At 42.6% G+C, this 26,532-nt stretch overlaps 1 protein-coding gene across 1 annotated transcript in view; it reads left to right on the top strand.

Moving 5' to 3' along the window:
* Positions 1-26,532, top strand: part of LOC132825688 (nuclear receptor subfamily 6 group A member 1) — a 165,117-nt gene that overhangs the window by 93,440 nt on the left and 45,145 nt on the right. Inside the window, exon 3 of the mRNA XM_060841075.1 lies at positions 18,089-18,144. Coding sequence (XP_060697058.1) covers positions 18,089-18,144 — 56 coding nt within the window. The remainder of the gene's footprint in view (positions 1-18,088; positions 18,145-26,532) is intronic.

Genomic DNA, 26,532 nt, shown 5'->3' with positions numbered 1-26,532 from the left:
TGCCCTTTTAATAAAGGAATGATGAGTCTTGTTCTGTTTAGCCTGTTTGCAAGCCTAGATCCACCCTCATTAAATGTAGCAGAGTTTTCTTAAACTAGCCAGCGGCTGAGAGCTTGGCGTTCTGAATTTATCTGTAACAGAGTTTTTTCTTCCTTCAACATCCCGAGGGTGGGGGATTTCAAGACCAGGGGACACATTTATAAGGAGAGAGATTTTAAAAAGACATTTGGGGCAAATTGTTTTACAGAGAAGGTCATCCACATGTGGAATGAACTTCCTGAGAAAGTGGTGGATATTGGCACAATTATAACGTTTAAAAGATATTTGGATAAGTAAATCAGCGGGACAGGTTTGGAGGCAGATGAGCCTGGAGCAGGCAGGTGAGACTAATTTAGTTTGAGAATATATTTGGCATGGACTGGTTGGACTGAAGGGGCTGTTTCCATGCTGTCTGACTCTGACTCTCTGCCACTTGGGTGAGCTCATTAGTTATGAGTGCAAGAATTTTGCAAGTCTTCAACAACTGTTTGATTGCTAGCAGCTGTATTTTTAGTTCAACAATTCCCCTGAGGTAAGTAGACTGTCATTTTTTTGGTGAATTTGGAACTGTTCAAACTCATCCTTGTGTTCAACTTTAAACTTCACCAAAGGCATTCTGTGTCTCTGGGAGCTCAATAAGTGGCAAATGCAGGTACAGTTACAACATTTTAAAAGACGTTTGGGCAAGTACGTGAATAGGAAAGGCTTAGAAGGATATGGGCCAAATGCAGACAAGCAGGACTAGTTTAGTTTGAGAAATTTGGTCAGCATGGATGAGTTAGACCAAAGGGGGTCTCTGTGCTGTATGAATCTATTGTAGGTCTTGGCTGGGAAAAAAACCCTAATGCTTATTTAACAAAAATCCAGGAATTGTGTTTGCTGGAAATCAAACAAAAACCAAAATTGCTTGAAGAACTGCAAACACAACTGAAGAAGGGTCACTGGACTCTTAATACTGGCCTCTCTTCACAGATGCTGTCAGACCTCCTGAATTTTTCCAGTAATTTGGTTTTGTTTCTAGTGCTTCCGTGTCTTACTAATGAGTTTCTTTTGCAGCTTCCAGCTGCCATCCCTGTAAGTGTTGTACGATGAATGTTAGCATGATGCATTGGGCATAAGGAGCTCTCTGTTTCTGAACCTTTTGTGAGGGGTTCGTTATGTGAAGTGTTTGTACTTTTTCTTAGTGGGACTTGCTAAAGACTGAAATTTTTTCTCTGCATGTGAAGCCTGTATGGATGTTGGTGTATGGTACATTTCACCCAGCGATCATGAATTTGGAAGTTCAGAGACACTTCCTTGCATGACTGCAGAAACCTTTCTAACTCAATAATTCTTCATCTCCTGCTTTCTGGTCATTTTATAGAAATTTGAAGATTCACTTTTACTTTCATTATTGACTGAACTAGCACAAGGTTAGATTTTGACTTCCCAGCAGTGGCCTATCTGCTCTGAGAGGGACTTCTTCATGTTACTCTGCTGTTGCTTCCCCTTTCCTTCTATGCAATAAGGGGACGCTATTTATTACTGTGTCTTATTCAAGAAAGGATTGATCATCCTTGAAAGAAGAAAAAATGGGTTTTCAGAAACGCCGTTTAGTGAATGCCAAAATACAGGGATGTCCATCATTTTAAGATTGGAGGAAGTGAATGATTTGTGTGTTGTTTGCTTCTGTTATTTCAGGTGTGTGGAATGCTGTTTGGCACTTCGCCAGTACATCTTTTTGACACCACTTTTGCTTGCTGTTTCCAATTTGTATTTTGAAAGAAGTGGAGGATTTCTCCATTCTCTTGCGCTGCTAAGACTGAAGTAAGTTCAGTGTTGGCTCACTGAAGGTGGTCTAAAGCTATACGAGCAATTCTGCTAATGAATTGTTATCACTTAGAATTGCATAACAACAAGGTCTGCTTTTCCCATGTCTCAAAATGCATTTCGCATCTTACTCTGGGACTTGGAAAGTACAAGTACTAGAGGTATTAGTGGAAAGAATTGAGAATTTCTGACGTTATCCATGGTATATAGTCCTGAGAATAGATATGTCTGCTCCAGTATCCAATTTAAAACTAATTTCCCTGTCGACTGCTTTAACAGCTACATGCCACAATTCTTAGAGCAGGTTAGTACTGTTGAGAAAGTTGAATTCTTACTGTGAGTCTGTCACATAGCCCAGGAAGAGTTCATCCTTCCCCACCCCCAATTCCCCTTTACTGCTGAGATTCCTGCAGACAGCTGTGGTCTTTTTAATTTTCTGTGCTTTTATCCCAGTCTCTCTCTTCACACTTGCAGCTATAAAATTGGCAGGTAGGGTTGTCACCAGTGAAGTTAACTTTTGTGGTTTGGCTGCACCTTGTTCTTTCAGAGCTGAAAATGTGTTGCTGGTTAAAGCACAGCAAGTTAGGCCAGCATCCAAGGAACAGGAAATTCGATGTTTCGGGCCAAAGCCCTTCATCAAGAATGAGGAGAGGGTGCCAGACAGGCTAAGATAAAAGGTAGGGAGGAGGGACTTGGGGGAGGGGCGATGGAGATGTGATAGGTGGAAGGAGGTCAAGGTGAGGGTGATAGGCCGGAGTGGGGTGGGGGCGGAGAGGTCAGGAAGAAGATTGCAGATTAGGAGGGCGGTGCTGAGTTGAGGGAATCGACTGAGACAAGGTGGGGGGAGGGGAAATGAGGAAACTGGAGAAATCAGAGTTCATCCCTTGTGGCTGGAGGGTTCCCAGGCGGAAGATGAGGCGCTCTTCCTCCAACCGTCGTGTTGTTATGTTCTGGCGATGGAGGAGTCCAAGGACCTGCATGTCTTCGGTGGAGTGGGAGGGAGAGTTAAAGTGTTGAGCCACGGGGTGGTTGGGTTGGTTGGTTCAGGCGTCCCAGAGGTGTTCCCTGAAGCGTTCTGCAAGTAGGCGGCCTGTCTCCCCAATATAGAGGAGGCCACATCGGGTGCAGCGGATGCAATAGATGATGTGAGTGGAGGTGCAGGTGAATTTGTGGCGGATATGGAAGGATCCCTTGGGGCCTTGGAGAGAAGCAAGGGAGGAGGTGTGGGCGCAAGTTTTGCATTTCCTACGGTTGCAGGGGAAGGTGCCGGGAGTGGAGGTTGGGTTGGTGGGGGGTGTGGACCTGACGAGGGAGTCACGAAGGGAGTGGTCTTTGCAGAACGCTGATAGGGGAGGGAAATATATCCCTGGTGGTGGGGTCCGTTTGGAATTGGCGGAAATGACGACGGATGATACGCTGTATACGGAGGTTGGTGGGGTGGTAGGTGAGAACCAGTGGGGTTCTGTCTTGGTGGCGGTTGGAGGGGCGGGCTCAAGGGCGGAGGAGCGGGAAGTGGAGGAGATGCGGTGGAGGGCATCGTCGATCACATCTGAGGGGAATCTGCGGTCCTTGAAGAAGGAGGCCATCTGGGCTGTACGGTATTGGAACTGGTCCTCCTGGGAGCAGATGTGGCGGATACGAAGGAATTGGGAATATGGGATGGAGTTTTTACAGGGGGCAGGGTGGGAGGAGGTGTAGTCCAGGTAGCTGTGGGAGTCAGTCGGTTTATAATAGATGTCTGTGTTGAGTCGGTCGCCCAAGATAGAAATGGAAAGGTCTAGGAAGGGGAGGGAGGAGTCTGAGACAGTCCAGGTGAATTTCAGGTCGGGATGGAAGGTGTTGGTAAAGTTGATGAACTGTTCAACCTCCTCATGGGAGCACGAGGCAGCGCCGATACAGTCATCGATGTAGCGGAGGAAAAGGTGGGGGGTGGTGCCAGTGTAGTTGCGGAAGATGGACTGTTCCACATATCCTACAAAGAGACAGGCATAGCTGGGGCCCATGCGGGTGCCCATGGCAACTCCTTTAGTTTGGAGGAAGTGGGAGGATTGGAAAGAGAAGTTATTCAGGGTGAGGACCAGTTCAGTCAGTCAAAGGAGGGTGTCAGTGGAAGGGTACTGGTTGGTGCGGCGGGAAAGGAAGAAGCGGAGGGCTTTGAGTCCTTCGTGATGGGGGATGGAGGTGTACAGGGACTGGATGTCCATCGTGAAGATAAGGCGTTGGGGACCGGGGAAGCGAAAATCATGGAGGAGATGGAGGGCGTGGGTGGTGTCCCGAACGTAGGTGGGGAGTTCTTAGACTAAAGGGGACAGAACCATGTCGAGGTACGCGGAGATGAGTTTGGTGGGGCAGGAGCAGGCTGAGACAATGGGTCGGCCGGGGCAGTCAGGTTTGTGGATTTTGGGCAGGAGGTAGAAACGGGCGGTGCGGGGTTGTGGGACTATGAGGTTGGAGGCGGTGGATGGGAGATCCTCTGAGGTGATGAGGTTATGGATGTTCTGGGAGATGATGGTTTGGTGGTGGGAGGTGGGGTCATGGTCAAGGGGGCAATAGGAGGAGGCGTCCGCGAGCTGGCGTTTGGCCTCAGCGGTATAAAGGTCGGTGCGCCAAACTACTTGTTCTTTCATGCATGCTTGTTTCTTCATTTCCATAAGTACTTTCATTTCTGTGATATTTACTGTGGTTAATTTATTCCTTCCTGTTGCTAACTTCTGACTCTAGCATGGGCAGTCTTTCACACCGTCTTTAGCTTCTGAGTTGGACTTCCCATTTAGCAAATGTGTCCAAGTACTACAGACGCAGGCTCCAATTTCATGTGATTTGATGCCGCTATAATATGATTGTCACTAAGCATGTATGAAAACAAGAACCAGAGAAATGTATAAGTTCCTTTACTTCACGGCACACGCTTTGGTTTGTTGTGTTTCAGTATGACTGACGAGCTGTGAATTTAAACTAAACATAGCATTCTCTGCCTACCGTTAGTGTCCTAACACGTTATGAATTTAATTTTAATGACATTGTTCAAGTTAGTAGCAATATTTATAATTCAGTGTCGATACTGTGAAAGTCTAAAGTAGTGAGCAGTTCCTGAGCAGGAAGTTTGCAGAATTGCTTATTCTGTCAGCAGTATAAACGAGAGAAGTGCTGACGACAAGAGCATTAAAGGAGGGTGGCTACCATCAGACTGACAAAACTTTTCTATTGTCAGCATCATGAATGTAGATAGTAATGGTGCTTTGTGTTGCTTTTCCTGAATAGTAATTTCTAATTTAGGATGATGTGGAAAAGCCGAAAGTTTTGATGTTTACTAAACTGTTGTATATTTGTACATGACTCCGTTCTGTGTTCCCACTTTTTAGATGAGTTTTTTTTTTCTGAACTACCTGAGTGATTAAAGAAGGCAACTTTCTGAATTAAGGAAACCCTGTATAGATCAATAGCTAAAAGGGCTGATTAAAGCTTGGTTTTAAGAAGGTCTTGAGAAAAACGAAGTGGAGACTTGAGACAGGTTTAGGAAGGGGTGTCCAGAGCTGTTTGCCTGAAATGGCAGAAGACTTGGCTTCCTACAATAGTCAGATGAGGATGCATAAAAGGCTAAAAGGTGATAATGTTGGAAAGATGACAGAGGAAGGAGACATGAGGTAGTGAAGGGATATAAACATGAGTAATTATGGAAAAAATTTAAGTGAGCCAATTATGGCTTTGAAAACTATGGTCATGAAAACTAATGCAGCAAGTTTGGATGGAACAGAGGAGTACTATGACTTAAAGTATAGTGTAGAGAGTAGAATGGAGCTAAGAACAGGAAGGATAAGAAAAATTGCCTAGATTTTATGGTCAGCATTGAATGAATGGTGCTAACCATTCATTACACTTACATTTGCCTACAGACTACCTCTTGCACTTTGCAGTGGAATTTGCAACCTTTAGAATTTTACAATATGTCAGTTTAATGTTATCCTATTTTAATGTTTTGTGTTGTAATGTTAACGGGGCTTGTAATCTCATTTAATGTTTAGAATTTATTTTACCACTATTACCCACTAGCCTAATTAAATTGAGACACCAATTGGCAGCATTTTGGAGCAGCCTCCTCTACCCCCCCACCCTCTTTCCCATCTTTTAACCTCAGACTTCCAGCCTCTTCCTATTCCCAACCCTTTGAAATGCCACCTCTGCTTGTCCCTTACCCTCCAACATGCAAACACCGCCCCCCCCTCTCCCCAACTTTGCCTTCTGATTTGCAGCTTCTGCTTTCCTCTGACCTTCCAATATATGGCCTTCACCATTTCTACTTTCCCACTCACTGCTTCTCTCTCCTGAACCTGCATTTCTATTGAAGATCTGGATCTGATTGAAAGTTGGACATCCAGGGTTGTGAAAGTGCTGGTCCCAGTGATGTACTGTGCTGGGCCAGTAATAATCCATGCTTCTTTAAAATGTTCCCTCTGTTATTGTGTTAGAGTAGTTTCAATAACTTTTGAAGACTGCTCTTTCTGAAATATTTTACAATTGTTATAATTAAAATTAGTTATGCCAATGCGCTCTCACACTTCATCTTAGACTGCACACTTGTGTGGCGACCTCCTTCTGTAGCATTACAACTCTTTCTGGAACTTAGTCCAATATACTACAGCCATTTTTATCCCTGGAACCCTTCTTGTGAGTAAGTATTCTGGAGACAAGTGATGAAGGGTAGGAGGACCAGTTAGTCAGGCATTTTAAAAAGTCCAAGATTTTAGAAGCTTCAGTTATGTACCTTGTGCCACCAGCACCTTTGGTTACAAAACTTTGGTTCAGGTCTGGGTCTTGATTTGGAATGCAGGTTTAGGGCAGGGATACAGGAAGTGGTGGGGACAGGAAGAGACCAGAAGTCAGAAAAACTGGGATGGAGAGAAGCTGCAAGTCAAAGTCAGGAATGACAGAAACTGAACTTGGAAGGATGAGGCGACTGGAAGGCTGAGGAGAGGCTGTGAGTCAGAGCATTAAAAAAAGTGGGGGTCCACCAGGCAGAGGATCAGCAGATGGGAGAGTCTAGGATGAGGAAAGGCTGCAAGTTAGTTTTGGTTGGGGCCACCATAAGTCAGAGGGGCAGACAGAAAATACATCAGAGGGGACTGGTAGAGGCAGCAAATTGGAAAATTGGGGACAGTAGTGGGCAGCAAACCAGCTTTCCAGAGGCTATCAGATGGCCTGGATCAGTCAGAGACTGCAAGTTGGAGGGACAGAAGGGGAGGAGGGTCTTGGTTCAACAGCCGATGTCACAGGACTGTACATGAACCTTTTGTCTTAATATATTTTATTGAAAGCTTATTCAGTTCTGAAACTATTAATTTTTCAGCATAAAATATTTAATCTTGCAGATTATAATGTGTGGTATTTTTTATTCCTGACCAGGAATATCTTGCATAACCTAATCACAAAATGACTTGTAATGCAAAATCTGGACAAATGGTTTCAAGGATTTTATGGCAGCTCCAGATGTTCCAAGTTGTTTCACTATCAATGAATTACTCTTAAACTGTGTTAGAGAAGGCAGTAGCTGATATGCACACAGGTCCTGCCAATGGTAATCACAGAAGCATAATGCCCCAGAAGGAGGTCATCTGGCCCCTCATGCCTGTGCTGGCTTGTTAAATGAGCTTCATTACTTTGTGCTAATTTCCTGCTTTTACCCTTGCACATTATCCAAATACTCATTCAGAACATTCTTAAATGCCTTAGTTGATACTGTGTACAGGCAATGCATTCCATACCCTAACTACTGAGTGAAAACTTTTTTTTGCTTCACTCTTGTTTCTTTTGTCAATCATTTTACATCTACCTTTTGCTCTAGTTCTTTTACAAGTGGGATCAGTTTCTCCCCATCTACTCTAGCTAGACTGCTCAGGATTTTGAAAACTTCTATCAGATCTCCCCATAGCCACCTTCTATCCAAGGAGAACAGTCCCAGCTTCTTCAATCTATCCTCATAACTGCACTTTCTCATCCCAGGAATCATTCTTAAACTGCTTCTGCACTGTTTCCAATGAATGCGCATCCTTCCTGTAATGTGGCACCCAGAGCTGTACAGTGTTCACATCAATGAGATAAATGAAATACTACTTTTATATTATTAATTGAAAAATAAATATTGGCTAGGGCACAGGATGAATTCCAATGTTTGCCTTGAATAGTACCATTGAATACTTTAGTTACTCCTGAGGGTTCAACATCTAATCCACAGTCAGCACCCCCTGCTGTTCTACGCTGAAATGTCAGCTGAAGTTATATACTCATGCTGAGTTATGTATTTGGAGGAGAGTTGATGTAATGATCATTTGAGTACGGATAGATTTTCACCCAATAGCACTTGTTCATTTTAAGAGCCAGAATTAATTTTAATTCTTTGTTGGTTGTAGGACAATAATAGCCTTTGAAGCTAGCCAGTTTTCTGAATAAAGGTAGGTTTGTATAGGATAAACTGATCTTCAGAGCTGGAGTAACAAGGGCGATATTTTTATTTAGACATGACCGCAGTATTTTGTGGCCTCACAAAAACCTACACAAACTTATGTTAGCACCACTTTGGCAGGGCAATAACCAATATAAGACTAGGAAAAGCTTTTTGCATCATTCTGACCCAAGTTTGGTAAACAACAGACTGTGTCATAGGGATCTGATTTACATTTTAAATGGACCTATAGCACAACTGAGGTGGGACCTCTGATTTCCCAGCTGCAGATCCAAAGGAACATTGCAGGTGTGATGAGACCACAGAAATGTATCATTCCCCACCATTTTCATGTTATTATCATGCCTTTCCACCAGATGAATGATCTTAAAATCTGTCCAGAGTTCTTTCACAATGTCAAGGCCATCTACTCTACAAGATGTTTTGCATACTCTGATGTCACAACATTAAAGCTGCTCATTGTATCTCAGTCATATTGGACTTATGCACACAAGAACAAAGTCAAAGAAATAAAAATGAAACCAAAAAAATGCTGGGAAGACTCAGCAGTCTGTCCAGCATCTAGGTGAAGAGAAATCGTTAATGTTACAAGTCCGACATGACTTTTCTTTGGAATGTTCTGGTGAGGTCTATCTTGTAGAACTGGAGGAAATCGGAGCTAGGAGGGGGCAAATTCAAAAGGAAATATTGACAAATGGATGAGAACTTTAAATTGGACATATTGAAAGACTGGGAACTAGTGTACTTCAACCAAGACTGAAGTATAAACTCCTTGTTTATAGAAGAGAGGCATTTCCCATTAGTAAGGAGAAAGTGTTGAGTTTTCAGATGCTTATACTATTAAAAGAAATCTTAGCAGCAGTTCTTGTGAAGTTGTTGATATTTTATTGCTCCAGAATTGTGCTGATGCTTAGGAATATGTTGTAGTCTCATCCAACTCTGATCAGATGTTTTACAATACTTGTGTGGTCTCAGAACATTATAAATTCAAAACATTGTATAGCCACTGACTCTGATGGTGAAATATATTAGAAATTAAAACATAGCTATAGCACACAAATACTAAACCTGAAGGAGCTGAGAAAACATTTGCTAACCTCTGAAGGTACCGAAGATCTGCGCTCTCCATATTTCATCGCTTCATACTTTTTCTGTACAATCTATAAGCAGCACCTCCCTGCTTCTTATGGAACACAGCAATTTGCTGTGTTCCATAAGAAGGGATGCACAGCATCTTAATGTATAATCTACACTTGATATGTACCCATATTTTACCATGGCTTACTGCTATCATCACCTAGTTGGCATTGACTCATTAGTATAGCAAGCTACAACGCCAAATCCACTTTAAGAACACAAACTATCTGCTTATTGCACATAAGATCACAGAATGGTTTTAGCACAGAAAGCGGTCACTAGATCTGTTATATCTATGTCAGCGTTCTATTAGACCAGTTCACCGAGTTTTACTTCCCTGTAGCTCCAACATTTGTTTCTCCAAATAATTATCCTGTTCTCTTTTGAAGTCACAATTGAATCTGCGTTCACCAGACTTCCAGACAATCCATTCCAGCTCATAAAGACAATGCGTTAAAATCTTTTGCTTATATAATTGTTTTTCCTTTTGCCAGTCAACTTAAATCAATGTCTCCTGGTCTGAATCTTTCCATGAATGAGAGAGGTTTCTCTCTCTATATGCTCTGAAGGTTTTGAGTACCTCTACCAAATTTGCTTGCAACCTTCTACTTCAATGATCACAGTTCTAGTTCTATTACGTCATGTAACAAAAGTTCCTCATTCCTGGAACCAATCTCATGTACTCTTTTTTTTTCCAATACCTTCACATTATTCCTAAAATATAGGATACTAGATATAGTACCAGAACTGGGCGCAGCACGCTGAAGCTGAATATAGTTTATACAGTTTATCATAATCTCCTTGCTTGTTCTTTGTTTCGGCCTTCTCCAAAACTTCCAGTGGTTTGTACACACAAATCCCCCATCCCATCTTAATGTCATTCTGCTCCCATAGCCCTATGCAAATTGTGCTCTTTTTGTATCTCATTTTCTTGTTTATCCTGCCAAAATAAATTTGTGTTCTCTGCATTAATTTTCATCTGCCACCTGGTCGCCAATTCCTTCAGCCTGCCTGTCGTCTTTTGAAGTTTAATATGGTCTCCCTCACTGTTCACAACGGTTGCAAATTTCCTGTCATCCACAATTTTGAAACTTTAGCCTGTATACCCAAGTCTATAGTGGTCATGATTTGGAGATGCCTGTGTTGGACTGGGGTGTACAGCGTTAAAAATCACACAACATCCAGGTTATAGTCCAACAGGTTTAATTGGAAGCACTTGCTTTCGGAGTGACGCTCCTTCATCAGGTGGAAATTCCTTCATCAGATGAAGGAGCGGTGCTCCAAAAGCTAGTGCTTCCAATTAAACCTGTTTGATTATAACACTGGTGTTGTGATTTTTTAACTTTGTATACCCAAGTCTAGGCTTTTAACGTATATCAAAAGAATCCAGTTTCTTAAAAACGATTCATGAGTTACACTAAACCTTCCTCTAGTTAAGAAATATGACATGGTTGTCTGACCCAGTAAGTTGATGACACATTTCTCAATTTAGGATATGACCTCTTCTAATTGTTTGAAGTATGTATGTGAAAGGTGTCTTTGTGGGCAGGGTTGTGTTTCCTTTGTCTACCACTCTTGCTAAGAAGAAATGTCCCAAATTTTTGGGTTGGTTATGATCTGTGCTTGAGTTCATGTTGTTCAAAAGACTGGAAAAGAGAGTAAATATCTGCAATATTGAGTTTCAGCCCATTTTTGTACATCACATTTACTAGTCTGCACAGAAGTCATTGCTTGAAGTAGATGAAAGCTCCGTAATATTAGAAAGACATAAATGTGACAACATTATGCCATCTGCATCTTTTTCTGCAGGCCTTTGCTGCTTTCTAGCATGTGTGACATTTGAGAGGGTGCAGTCCAGGTTTGTGGATTTGATGTCATTAGGGTAAAAACCAACATGATTTATTGTTATTTAATGAATGTCCCTAATCCTGGACCCGGTTATTTTGCCCATTGACTTGCAGCGATCAAAGCAATCAATAAGGATGGCATTATTTAAACCATTTTGGTTATCTTTATCTTTTAATTCATGGATGGTGCACCCCAAGGCCCTTATGGTAAAAGTTTTAAGGATTCATGAAAAATAGAGTCCACTATAATAACTTGTATTGAAAGATGTTCAGAAAAAAAAATCACTCTGTTCAACTCTGGGGTGAGGGTGCATCTTATGAGGAAATATTAGTTTTGTGCCACTCACCTTCTCAATAAGAATGAGAAGAGATCTTATTGAAACACTTAAGATGCTGGGGTGGAACTTGAGAGGCCATTCTGGAATAAGGGATCTTCTATTCTTGAAGGTAATTAATGGAATTTCTCTGAATCGGTTAGTCTTTGAAATTTTTTTAGATTAGATTAGATCAGACTTAGTGTGGAAACAGGCCCTTCGGCCCAACAAGTCCACACTGACCCGCCGAAGCGCAACCCACCCATACCCCTACATTTACCCCTTACCTAACACTACGGGCAATTTAGCATAGCCAATTCACCTGACCCGCACATCTTTGGACTGTGGGAGGAAACCGGAGCACCCGGAGGAAACCCACACAGACACGGGGAGAACGTGCAAACTTCACACAGTCAGTCGCCTGAGTCGGGAATTGTGATTTGTTATATCAGAGATCAGTGAAAACAGGATCATTGATGATATTCAAGGCTGTGATTGGCAGATGTTTTTTAACTATATGCAGACTCAGGTTATTTGCTTTTGGTGTGATGGTGCAAACAGAAAAGCAGAATTGAGGCAAGATCTAATCGGCCCTGATCATCTTGAATTTTGTTCTTCTGTTGATTGTTTAAAAGCTAGACCAGAGATCTGAAAACCTACTTTTTTAATCTTGTAAACAACTATGATCGGCCAAAATTGCCAGCTGCTTTTCTTTTGCTTTTGTCACTTCCATCAGACCCTGTGTTTTTGGGCTGCATTTTACTTATGACAGTCTGCTCCAACCAAAGTCTAAACTTTTGGCAATGGATTTACTGATATTATTTTTCAGCATGAGATTGTGTGGCATATTTGCTGCAAGGCAGACCTGATCACTTGCTTCTCTTTCTGTTTCCTCTCCTATACCTTGTGAAAGAATAAAACTGCTACACACATCTAATCATTAAGACTTGATGCCACCTGGTATTAGCCTACTATGCTGATATGGCTATGCTGTTCACTAAATATTTTGCTGTCAATGCATGACTTGGCAGGATAGAGACTAAAAGGTTAACTGCTGTTAATCCCCAAATAGAGCTGCATGCAAGTCCCTCGCTTCCTCACTGGTTTATGTTCCTTCTAAAAAAAAAAATTAGCTGTGTGCATTGAGCAGTTGATGGGATATGATAAACACTGATACTTGAGTATTATAGTGGTATTCTTTACGTCCCTAAATTCCCTTCCCTTTTCACCTCCATGTAGACCTTAAAATCCATCTCTGATCAGCTTTTAGCCAACCTTCGAATCTTTCTTCCTTTGGCTCAGCATTCAGTTTTTTTGGATTGTAAGTTTGCTTGCTGAGTTGGTAGATTTGTTCTCCGACATTTCTAGGTAACATCATTAGATGAGCCTTGGGTGAAGCGCTGGTGTTCTGTCCCACCTTCTATTTATTTGTCTTGGGTTAGAGAGTATGGTGCTAGAAAAACACAGGAGGTCAGATAGCACCTGAGGAGCTGGAGAATCAGCGTTTTGTGAATAGGCCCTTTGGGAATTCAACAGTCGATTTTCCTGCTCCTTGGATGCTGCCTGACATCCTGTTTTTTTTTCTAGCACCATACACTCGACTGATACTCAAGCATCTGCGGTCCTCACTTTCTCCTGGTTGATTTATCTGATTTGGTCTGTTATGGGTGATATGTCTTCTGGTTCTTTTTCTGAGAGATTGTTAAATGGGGTCCAAATCGATGTGTTTGTTAATGAGGTTCTGGTTTGAATGCCAGGCTTCTAGGAATTCCTGTGCCTGTCTTTGTTTAGCCCATCCCAGGATGGGTGTATTCTCCTAGTCAAACTGGTGTTCCTCTTCAGCTGTGTGTATGGATACTGGTGATAATTGGTCATGTATTTTGGTGGCTACTTTCCTGCCCTTCTGTCCAATGTAATGTTTGTTGCAGTCCTTGCAGGGTATTTTGTTCATGACGTTCTTTCTGCTGGTTGTTGGTTCAGTGTCCTTTTAAATTCATCAAGAACTGTTTCAGTGTGGTGTTAGGTTTGTGGACTACCATGATGCCCATGGTCAGAATAGTCTGGTTATCATCTCTGAGATGCCTTTGTATGGCAGGATGGCTAGAGTCTCTGTATGTGTTGTCATCTTGTTTAGATAAGTTGTAATAGGAATCGACGGACTGCGCTTATTGGGTTCCCATTATTCCTTAATACGTTGTACAAGTGTTTTTTCTCAGCTTCTCCTGGTTCCTGGGTGCTGCAGTATATTGTGGCTCATTTAAATAATGTCCTGTTGCAGCTGCATTTGTGGGTGTTGGGATGATTGCTCCTGTAGTTGAGTATCCGGTCAGTGTGTGTGGCTTTCCAGTAAACGCTGGTCTGCAGCTCTCCACTGACCTTTCGTTCTACTGTGATGTCTAGTAAGGGGAGGCTATTATTCTCTTCCTCTTTGGTGAACTTTCTACCAGTTAGGATGCTGTTTGTCTTCATGGGTTCCTTCTAATGGTTGCATTTCATGATGTCAAAGGTGTCATCCACATAGCAAACCCAAAACTTGGGCTGGATCCTGGGAAGGGGTGTTCATTCTGACCTCTGCATAACTGCTTCTGCTAAGAGTCCTTGCGTGCTCTCGCTCCCCTGCACTCACTCCACCACCACCCTCTGTCTTCTACCTTTTTGAGCTAGTTCTGTATCCAAATGGCTAGTTCTCCCTGCATTCTGTGAGATCTAACCTTGCTAATCAGTCTCCTGTGGGGAACCTTGTCGAATGCCTTACTGAAGTCCATATAGATCACATCTACTGCTCTGCCCTCATCACTCCTCTTTGTTACTTCCTCAAAAACTCAGTCAAGTTTGTGAGACATGATTTCCCATGCACAAAACCATGTTGACTATCCCTAATCTGTCCTTGCCTTTCCAAATACATTTTCAAATGCTTTCTTAAAAAAAAGGATAAAATAACCTCTTAATGCCACAGCCACATCAGTTTGTTTGATCAGAATGCAACACCTTGCGTTTTCCAAAATAAACTCCATCTGCCACTTTTCTGACCATTGACCCAAATGATCAAGATCTCTTCACTAAAGAACCTCCTTCACTGTCCTCTATACCACCAATTCTGGTAGCATCCTCAAACTTAATAACCACATCTCCTAAATTCTCAGCCAAATCGTTCATGTAAGTAATAAATAAAAGTGGACCCAGTACCTATCTCTGTAGGTAATGCCATTGATCACAGGCTTCCAGTCCAAAATCTTCAACCACCACCCTCTGTGTCTTCTACCGTCAAACCAATTTTGTATACAATTGACGAGCTTGTCCTGAATCCCATGTGATGTTTCTTTAATCAGTCTACCAAACAATATTAAGAAATTTTAAGAATTCTGTTGAGGCTGTTGCATTAATAAAAGTTGTTATTAATAACAACAATTGTAAGAAGTGTTAGAAGCCAGACCTGCATCATACAGATGCTATATGTGGGAGGATTTGCCACAGCATTGTAGAATTAAGATGCCTACTGAAATTTGGTATCTGGGAGTGTGTAATGTTGGTTAATAAATGACCTTGGCCAAATGTTGCTGTGGGCAATGGCAGAACTCAAAATAGGTAGTAAAACACTGAAGAAAATGATGGAGGAATAGTTCATGCTGCGTCATATTAACATGCAGTCACAGGATGGTCTCCAACCTACCACTCGCGGTGACCATGTTTTGACATTTTGAGGTCCACCTGATTACCAACTGCAGAACTATGTTCCCTAACTGTTCTTTTGACTGACTTGGTTGTTGAGGAAGGGATGGAAGGGAAATGAGACATTCTTCATCAGTGTATCATGTTCCAGTATGTTAGGAATTTTCAGCCATTTCTTTTAATTTTTACAAGCAGACTAAAATATCTGTTAGATTAGATTAGACTTAGTGTGGAAACAGGCCCTTCGGCCCAACAAGTCCACACCGACCCGCCGAAGCGCAACCCACCCATACCCCTACATTTACCCCTTACCCAACACTATGGGCAATTTAGCTTGGCCAATTCACCTGACCCGCACATCTTCGGACTGTGGGAGGAAACCGGAGCACCCGGAGGAAACCCACGCAGACACGGGGAGAATGTGCAAACTCCACACAGTCAATCGCCTGAGTCGGGAATTGAACCCAGGTCTACAGGCGCTGTGAGGCAGCAGTGCTAACCACTGTGCCACCGTGCCGCCCACCATCTGCTGCAAGTCATGTGGGCTTTGACATTGAGTGTCATATTCCTAAGTTTCCAGCAAATATCTAAGTATAACATGGACATTGACAGCCATCCAGTGAATTCACACATCCCTTAGATTGTAAAAGTGTGTGGTTCTTTGCTTGCTTGCTGTTTTCCAGGGGGCTTTGATGAATCATGTGGGTTGAACAAAAAGGTGTCAGTGATCAGTGTTATGCAGGAGCACTCAGCAAGTTGATAAATGTTTGACATAAATCTGTCATTGTTGCTTGGACGATTGATAAGTATAAATTCTAAGATTGCAACCATCATAATGGACATTAACAACCCCTTCATTGTTAAAGTGGTTTACTGGCTTGGCTTTGGAGTTTTTAAAAAAAGTCAGTCATATTCTCCTTGTCAAAATGTAGTTTTCTCATTCAGGTTTCCATGTGTATGTCATCGGCATGTATGATGACCTTGGCATTGTATAATTTAGTGTTAGGATTATTATCTGTTTAAACACCTGAAAAGCAAATGTATCCATCGTGCATTCTTCAATTCCTCTCTTTTCTCCCCCAAAAGATAGGGAAATCATCAAAGAGGGAGTGATGAATTGAAATAAGTTTAAAAATCACACAGCACCAGGTTATAGTCCATCAGGTTTATTTGGCAGATTCCAAATAAACCTGTTGGACTATAATTCCCTGGTGTTGAGAGTTTTAACTTTGTCTATCCCAGTCGAACACCAGCTCCTCCACATCCTGAGTTGAAATAGGGAGCCTCAGGTGGCAGTAATCCCCAGTGTTGTTGTGGAGCCAGAAGGAAAATCCCTATTCTTCCTTCCTCCAAATGAAGCACAAAAAGAGAAAAAAAAATTCTGTTGGCCTCTAGCAACCACTTCAAACTCCAGAAGAATCTGGAATGACTGCCAAATTATGGTGCTAGATGGTGAAATTGTCATTGGGCCCCTCATTTGCATCTGAAAGTTTCAAACTATGTACTTGGGCACCTTTTAAGGAACTCTGGTCAAAACAGTATAGTGTCATGAAATTAAAGATTTTTATTGCTTGTTTTGTGTACAGAAAGAGGGTATGATCATTTTTTGTAAGGCATCTTAATCATATTATGCATTATGAAGTCAGTAGCTATTGTTTAAACATTTTAATAAGTTTAACACACAAATAAGAACCATAACTTTTAATGCTATATACACTTTTGGGTTGCATTATCACATGGAATACGTTGCTGAACAAGCCTTTGTGCCCAGTCATACAGAGAAGTGGTACCATCTAAAATTGTGGTAAAGGAAAATCTGTGTCTCCCATACTTAATTTCTCACAAATGCTTTTTTTAAAAATAATTTAAATTTTACAAATATTTAGTTTTTACAAATGTTAGTTGAAATATTGAAAAGTTTGTTCTAATATCCATTTCATTTTTAAATACTTAAATACAGCTAACTTTTAAAATAATTAAGTTTAATCTCAATTGGTTATTTGGGAAATGGGTTCTCATTCTTGTATCTCTTGCTTACTGGGCCATTTCAGTTTTGGAACCCACTGACCACACAAACATAGGGTCATTTACAAATGTATTTGCTATTGGATCAAGATTTTGATTAGAATAAATTGAGAAGTCTTGCCAGGATTGAAAAGATTAGTGACATAGAATGCAACATTTCTATTTTAATGCGATTCTGATTTTCAGGGCATATTAAATTCCAAATCTGTTTTTTTAAATATTTGAACTGTTTGATCAGAAAGGAAATCCTTCATCTTTAGGTGTTGAATAATTGTTTTTTGTGTCACATGCACATGTTCACACTTGCAGAAAGACAAACTTTTGTGACTTCTCATATTTATTATGTAAATTATATTCCTGAAAAATGCTGCTTGTCATTTTTCCAGAATATTTGGTTTGCAAATGGTTAAGTGGTTGAAATATCAATATTTTTAAAAACTTCATAATTTTCTTTTGTTAAAAGTTGAGATTTTAAGGCACATTGTGAGGGATGATGCAAGAAAACTTGATAGTTTCATCACTGTCCTGTGGGGCAAGTAGATGTTTGCTGCTCTCCTGCATGTGTCAAAAGGAATTTAGCAGAGTAGCTTTCTCTAAGTAATTATTACATTCCTGTTAATGGTTAGCTCAGAGAAGCATTGACAGAAGTTGGGCTGTTTTATTTGTCTCCTGTCCAATTTGTGTGTGACGAGAGTGGGTAAAGGGAATGCTATGCATAAAATGCACACTCAAATGAAAATTAAAACCAGTCTTACAAATGCATTGCTAAGATGATATACTTTGTTTTTCAGCAATCAGGGAGGATGGAATGCCAGGAGGTAGAAATAAAAGTATTGGTCCTGTTCAGGTATGTATTTTGTCAATCATGGAAATTTTAAGCTCCTATATGGTAATAGTATAGTTTTAAGTATTCTATTGTTAATTGAACAAAATGTGTTTCTATAAACTATTTTCTGAATATAATGTAAATTAACAGTAATCAATTTTGAAGTAACAAATATGTTTTAATTTGGGTTTTTTGAAAAGATTTGTAGCTTGGATGAGGTTGTAGATTTGTTTGCCAAACTGATGTTTTTCGGCAAATGTTTTGTCACCTCATAGGTGACATCGTCAGTGCACCTCTGGTGATATGTACCGCCTGGTATTTATGTCTGTTTTCTGATACTTTTAGTTCTGTATCTGAGTGGTTTGTATATGGGGTCCAGTTCAATATGTTTATTGATTTAGTTTTGGTTGGAGTGCCAGGATTCAGGAATTCTCTCGCATGTCACTGTTTTGCCTGTGCTGAGATGGTTACATTGTCCCAGTTGAATTTGTGTCCTTCATTGTCTGTGTGGGTGGAAATGAGAGAGTACTGGTGTTGTCTGTACTGATGTTCGTGCATTCATATAATCAGTTTTCTTCCTGTTTGTCCTTTGTAATATTTTTCACTGTCCTTGCAAGGTATCTTGTAGATTACGTTCATCCTCTTGGATGTGGGTGTTGGATTTTTAACTTTTGTGAGGAGCTGGTAAAAGGTGTTTACTGGTTTGTGGGCCACTCTGATTCTTAGGGGTCAGAGTGGTCAGGTAGTCATTTCTGATATGCCCTTGATGTCTGGTATTTAGTGTGTTCCAACCGGAACTCAGTCAATAAACGTATTGAATTGGACCCTATATACTGACCTAAGCATCATCCACAAATTTAGTAACCCATCCTTCCGTGCCCTTATTCAGGTCATTTATAAAAATGAAATACAATAATGGTTCCAAAACACATCATTGCGGTATACCACTAGTAACTGAACTCCAGGATGAATATTTCCCATCAACCACCAATCTCTGACTTCTTTCAGCTAGCCAACTTTTGATCCAAATCACTAAATCTCCCTCAATCCCATGCCTCCATATTTTGTGCAATACCTACTGAGGGGAACCTTGTCAAATGCCTTGCTAAAATGCATTTCCATCACATCAATGGACTTACCCTCAGGGCATGGAAGGATGGGTTAGTAAATTTGCTCATGACACTAAAGTCGGTAGAGTTGTGGATAGTGATGAAGGATGTTGTAGGTTACAGAGGGACATAGATAAGCTGCAGAGCTGGGCTGAAGGTGGCAAATGAACTTTAATGCAGAAAGGTGAGAGATGATTCATTTTGGAAGGAGTAATAGGAATGCAGTGCACTGAGCTAATGGTAAGATTCTTGATAGTGTACATGAGCAGTGAGAGTCCAGTTACATAGTGCCTTGAAATTTCCACCCAGGTTGATAGGTTTGTTCAGAAGACATACGATGTATTAGCTTTTATTGGTAGAGGGATTGAGTTTCGGAGCCATGCTGATTGATAAAGTACCATGGATTCTCCCATGCCCACCTGAGTGGGAGGTTGATACTGGATTAACATCGTATCTAAAAATTGGCATTTCTGACCATGTAGCATTCCCTCCGTATTGCATCAGCATGCCAATCTAGGTCATTTGCTCATCTCTTGGAGAAGGCCTTGAATGCACAACTTTGATTCCTAGACAAATGTGCTACTCACTGATAAATTGTTTACATTGATGACAATCAAGGGAGCCCTATTCTGGCTGTAGGAGGGTGGGAAAGGGATGAGAGCAGAAGTGCAGAAACAGAATGGACTGGTGGTCAGCTTACAAGGGTTCGTACTAAAACTGCAATTTTAATGACAACCATGGATATGCAGGGAAAAGTTTCAAAGTTTGCTGAGGGCACAATATTTAGAAGTATAATGAAATAGGAGGAGAATGTCAATGGATTTCTGCAGGCTAGTAGAAAGGTTGCCATGTAATATTTCTTGTCTTTAAATTTCACCTGATAAATGATAAATTTTAGTGGTAAGAATGAGGAGTGGAAACTGAAGGGCACAATTCCAAAGTGGATGCAGGAACAGAGAAACCGCGGAGTGTCTGGGCATAAATCGTTGAAAGTGGAGAGCAAGTCAGAAAAGTGATCAAAATGTCCTGTATGATCCTGGGCTCTAAACTTAGGGACATAGATTTGGAAAAGTACAGTTGCACTAAACTTTTATAATTACTCATTTAGCCTCATTGAGGCTAGCCTCAATGTACTAGCCACGAAACGGCCAGCTATCCTCAGTAGCCACACACGCAGATGACAGGCAACATGAATTCGACTGGGACAACACTACTATTATAGGACAAGCCAAATAGAGAACAGCCAGGGAATTCCTAGAGGCATGGCACTCATCCACAGATTCTATCAACAAACACATCGACCTGGGCCCGATGTACTGGCCACTGCAGCGGACAGCTGGAACTGACAACCGGAAGCGGCAGAGACAAACCACTACAAATGCCGGAGGAAAGATCAAGAAGCGCTTCACAGGAGGCTCCCAAGCACTGAGGATGTCACCTAGACAGGGGACAAAACGTCTGCAACACAAATTCCCAGCTCGGCGAACAGAACCACAACAACGAGCACCCAAGCTACAAATCTTCTCGCAAACTTTGAGCCTCATTGATGTCCAATTCTAGACGTGACATTTTAGGAAGAACGTGTGAAACGTGTGATTTAGAAGAATGGTTTTAGGAATGAGGTAAACTTTAGTAACATGGATAGATTGAAGAGCTGGGATGGTTTACATTAAAGCAAGTCTAGAGCGGGCTTCGTAGAGGTATTTAAAATCATGAGGGGTCTAGGCCGAATAAATAGGGAGAAAGTGGTTTTGGTGTTGATTCCTGAAGAAGGGCTCATGCCCAAAATGTTGATTCTTCTGCTCTTTGGATGCTGCCTGACCACCTGCGCTTTTCCAGCACCACGTTTTCAGCTCTGATCTCCAGCATCTGCAGTCCTCACTTTCTCCTCCTTGGTGTTGGAACAGTCAAGAGTCTGTTTCTATGCTGTACATCTAACTGTATGACTCTGTGTAACCAGAAGAACCAAAGGTGACTCAAGGAAAACCACAACAAAAAATTTAGAATGCATTGCGTCAGAGTCTATTAGAGGCATTTTCAATTGTGGCTTTGAAAAGCGAGTTGGATAATCAAAACATTGAGGGCATTGTATACCATTAGTGGAGGGAAATCCTCAGTATTTAACTTTTACATTCCCACTGGAAACTGGATTCAGATTGTCTTTGTGCGAGCCCCAAGACAGCATTTTATCCCATGAGCCCAAACTGCATTAAAGCCCAGATTTCCAAAGGACAGTGTGTAGCTTTTTCCTATTCCTATTTTCTCCCTTTCGTTCACTACTTCTTCTCTGGATGAGTCAGATGTACAGCATGGAAACAGACTCTTCAATCCAACTCGTCCATGCCAAAGATATCCTAAATTAACCTAGTCCCATTTACCAGCGCTTGACCCATATCCCTCTAACAGTTCCTATTCGTACATCCACCCAAATGTCTTTTAAATGTTGTAATTGTACCAGCCTCCACTACTCCCTCTGGTAGCTCATTCCATACATCCACGACCCTCTGTGTGAAAGAGTTGCCCTTTAGGCCCCTTTTATATCTTCCCCTGTCACCTTAGATCTATGCCTTCTAGTTCTGGACTCCCCTTATCCCATGCTTCTCATGATTTTATAAACCTCTATAAGGTCACCCCTCAGCCTCTGACACTCTCTGGAAAACAGTCCCAGCCTATTCAATTTCTCCGTATCGTTCAAACTCTCCAACCCTGGCAACATCCTTTTTAAATCTTTTCTGAACCCTTTCAAGTTTCACAACGTCCTTCCAATCTGAGGAAGGCCAGCATTGCATATAATATGCCAACAGTGACCTAACCAATGTCCTGTACAACCATAGTTATAACCTGGGCAGGCTATTCTTGGTGTTTGATTATACAGGTGATTGTAGCCTTCCTGTGCTTTCCTCAACTAGTTACGTTTTAAGTGTGAAGCTAAGGTCGGTTTTAGGTTAATTGAGGAGAAAGTGAGGTCTAGAGATGCTGGAGATTAGAGTAGAGTGTGTGTTGCTGGAAAAGCACAAGTCAGGCAGCATCCAAAGAGTAGGAGAATTGACATTTCGGACTGGAACCTTGGGTGGAGAGATAAATGGGAGGCGGGTGGGGCTGGGGAGAAGGTAGCTAAGAGCGCAATAGGTTTATGGAGTGGGGATAATGGTGATCGGTCAGAGAAGAGGGTGGAGCGCACAGGTGGGAAGGAAAATTGACAGGTGGGACAGGGCCAGGAGGATGATGCTGAGCTGGAAGATTGGAACTGGGTAAAGTGGGGGGAGGGGAATTGAGGAAACAGGTGAAGTCCACATTGATCCATGGGGTTGAAGGGTCCTGAGGTGGAAGATAAGGAATTCTTCCTCCAGGCATTGGATGGTGAGGGAGTGATGATGGAGGAGCGCAGGACCTGCATGTCCTCGGCAGAGTGGGAGGGGGAGTTAAAATGTTTGGCCACGGGGGCGGTGGGGTTGATTGGTTGTGAGCGTCCCAGAGATGCTCTCTAAAGCACTCTGTGAGAAGGTGTCCAGTCTCCCCAATGTAGAGGAGACCGGAACGGGAGCAACAGATACAATAAATCACCTGGGTGGGAGTGCAGGTGAAACTTTGGATGTGGAAGGCTCCTTTGGGGCCTTGGATGGAGGTGAAGGAGAGGAATGGGTGCAGTTTTTGCAATTCCTTTGGTGGCAGGGGAAGGTGCCGGGAAGGGAGGGTGGGTTGTTGGGAGGTGTGAACCTGACCAGGTAGTCGCGGAGGGAACGGCCTTTGCAGATAGGGGTGGGGAGGGAAATTATGTCCCTGGTGGTAGGGTCCATTTGGAGGCGGTGGAAATGTCAGCGGACGATGCAGTTTATGCGGAGGCTGATGGGGTGGAAGGTGAGGTCCAGGGGGTACTTGTTGCTGTTGGAGGGGTGGGGTTCACAGGATGTGGATGAGATGCATTGGAGGACATCTTCAACCATGTGGGAGGGGAAATTTCGGCCTTTAAACAAGGAGCCATCTGGTGTGTTTTGTGTTGGAACTGGTCCTCCTTTGAGCAGATGCAGCAGAGGTGGAGGAATTGGGTATATGGGATAGCATTTTTGCGGGAGGTTGGATGGGAGGAGGTGTGATCCAGGTAGCTGTGGGAGTCGGTGGGTTTGTAAAACAATGTCGGTGTTGAGTCGATCCTCGTGGATGGGGAAGGGGAGAGAGGTGTCAGAGTTGGTCCAGGTGAATTTGAGGTCGGGGTGGAATGTATTTATGAAATTGAACTGTTCAACCACCTCCTGGGAGCATGGGGTGGCGCTGATGCAATCATCAATGTAGCAGAGGAAGAAGTGGGGAATGGTGCCAGTGTAACTCTGGAAGATGGGCCGTTCTGCATAACCAACAAAGAGGCAGGCATAGCTGGGGCCCATGTAGGGGGGCCCATGTGGGAGCCCATGGCTACCCTTTTAGTATTAGATTAGATTACTTAGTGTGGAAACAGGCCCTTCGGCCCAACAAGTCCACACCGCCCGCCGAAGCGCAACCCACCCATACACCTACATTTACCCCTTACCTAACACTACGGGCAATTTAGCATGGCCAATTCACCTGACCCGCACATCTTTGGACTGTGGGAGGAAACCGGAGCACCCGGAGGAAACCAACGCAGACACGGGGAGAATGTGCAAACTCCACACAGTCAGTCGCCTGAGTCGGGAATTGAACCCGGGTCTCAGGCGCTGTGAGACAGCAGTGCTAATACCGTGCCACCCACTTCTGGAGGAAGTGGGAGAATTGGAAGGAGAAATTGTTGAGGGTGAGGACCAGTTCAGCCAAACGAGTAAGAGTGTCAGTGGAAGGGAACTGGTGGGGTGGTCGGGAGAGGAAGGAACCGAGGGCTTGGAGGCCCTAATCATGACAGATGGAGGTGTGGAGGGATTGGATGTCCGTGATGAAGATGAGGTGTTGAAGGTCAGGGAAACAGAAGTCTTGGAGGAGGTGGAGGGCGTGGGTGGTGTCCCCGAATGTATGTGGGGAGTTCCTGGACCTGGGGGGAATAGGACAGTATCGTGATAGGTGGAGATGAGTGAGGTGCGGCAGAAGCAGACTGAGACGGTGGGTCGTTTGGGGTAGTCAGGTTTGTGGATCTTGGGTAGGAGGTAGAATTGCGCAGTGCAGGGTTCCCAAACTGAGATTGGAAGCTGTGGGTGGGAGATCCCCTGAGGTGCTGAGGTTATATATGGTCTGGGAGATAGTTTGGTGATGGGGGGGGTGGGGTGAGGTCATGGTAAAGGGGGGGGGGGGGGCAGTAAGAGGAGGTGTCTTCGACTTGACTCCTAGCTTCAGCGATGTAGGTGGTTAATTAGGTTAATTGACCCAAGGCATCAAAACCTTTTGCTATGTTTCTTGATTTGGATGCGCATGTGCTTCCCAGAAGAGTCACTGAATAACAGAGCCACACAGTACAGAAGCAGGCCCTTCAGCCCAACTAGTCCATGCTGACCAAGTTTCCTGAACTGAACTTGTCCAATTTGTCTTTGTTTGGCCTATATCCCTCAAACCTTTTTCTCTCCAAATACTCTGTCCAAAAATCTTTTAAATGTTTTAATTGTACCTGCCTCTACCACTTCCTCTGGCAGCGTATTCCATACATGCACCACCCTCTTATGAAAATGTTTCATCTCCTGTTCCTTTTTAAATGTTTTCCCTCTCACCTTAAAACTATGACCTTGAGTTTTGGACACCCTTACCCTGGAGAAAAGACCTTTTGCTATTCACCCTTCATGATTTTATATATCTCTATTAGGTCACCCCCATAGCCTCCTAGCTCCAAAGAAAACAGTTCCAGTCTATCCAGCCTCTCTCAGAAATCAAACCTTTATGTCTCAGAAATATCCTTGTACATCTCTTTTTGCACCCTTTCCAGTTTGATAACATTCTTCCTATTGCAGGGCAACCAGAATTGTACGCAGTATTCCAAATGTAGCCTTACCAGTGTCTTGTAGGGTTGTAACGCAATGTCCCAACTCTATCCAGAATGCTTTGACTGATGTGGGCAAACTAGCTGTAGTATTTCCTCTATAACAACAAAGCGGTAGGTGAGTCATTTGGAGACAGTGTCTGTTTAATCACCGTAAACAAAAGACACGATGACTGTTGGAAGCATGTCTTTAATGTAATGTTTCTATTGGGACCTTGAGATCTCCTTTGGATAATTTGATTTTCAGATAATTGGTATTCGGATAATCGAAGTTCCTCTGTATGTGTTCAGTAACAGGAAGCATTCCCACCTGTCATTTAAGGCTGCATTCAGGTTAGATGCTGATGGATTTCTACTGGCTGCTGTTGAGTTGGTGCAAGTTATTGAGGACTTGCACGCTCCTTAAACTTGTGAAGTCCACAAAGTTAGTTTAACGTGCAAATTTCATGCAAGCTTTCTGCTCAGACCATTTTCTCCCAATCATTTGAACTGTAGTTTCCAGCCGCCTTGGCTTGTAATATGATGGGCTGGTTGAAGGACGACAAGTTGCTAGAAGTGGAGAGTTGCAGAGAATATCTCTCAGCAAGAGACACCATCCACCCCGGATCTTCAGGAAGCAATTCTCTTCAGCCAGGAGCTATGTACATGATGGTACCTCTTCACTGAAGAGATGCAACCTGAAATTTGTCATCTTTGCAGGCAGACAGTCACAAAAGAAAACAAAACAAGGATTGTGTTACCAGAAGCTGTGAATATGATCCTGACCATGAACCTCATTTTGTGTCGGGCTACTTCCAGGCCAGAGGAGTCATGTCCAAAATGTAACAGTTCAGATAACTACCATTGTTGCATGAAAGATGACCACTGCATAGTACATGAGGAAAGGGGAATACATTACCATCTCTCTTTCTGGAGAGAAGCAGGCAAGAGGGATTCCTCATAGTAAACAGACGCCATCAAGTGCACACACATGGTTTTGCAATGCACCATATTTTAAATTTATACAATTGCATGGAATTTCACTCACATAATATGCTGTTTTTGCTCCTTCAAGTTCAGCATATCTTGCAGCTGATCGTGGCACGATCATGATTCCTTTATTCTAAACCATTTACGGTTTTTTTTTCATTATTTGAGGGCACCACATCAAATCAGATGGTGGATGCTGAGCAACAAAGACTTTGCGTTGACTCACCCATGATTTTGATATGCATTCCGCGCGCACACATGGGCAGCATGCACAAAAGACCCCAGCTATTACACAAAATACCAATGTGAGAAGCGTTTTTACTTCCTGGACTACCTGAAGAAGCAATATTGCATTCTACACAGCATGTGTCATGATTCATTGCAGTCTGCACTCTGCAC

The sequence above is a fragment of the Hemiscyllium ocellatum genome, chromosome 21, assembly GCF_020745735.1.
Source record: "Hemiscyllium ocellatum isolate sHemOce1 chromosome 21, sHemOce1.pat.X.cur, whole genome shotgun sequence".
Taxonomy (NCBI): domain Eukaryota; kingdom Metazoa; phylum Chordata; class Chondrichthyes; order Orectolobiformes; family Hemiscylliidae; genus Hemiscyllium; species Hemiscyllium ocellatum.
Note: the sequence above shows the minus strand (reverse complement) of the source record. Positions and strands in the feature narration are given on the sequence as shown.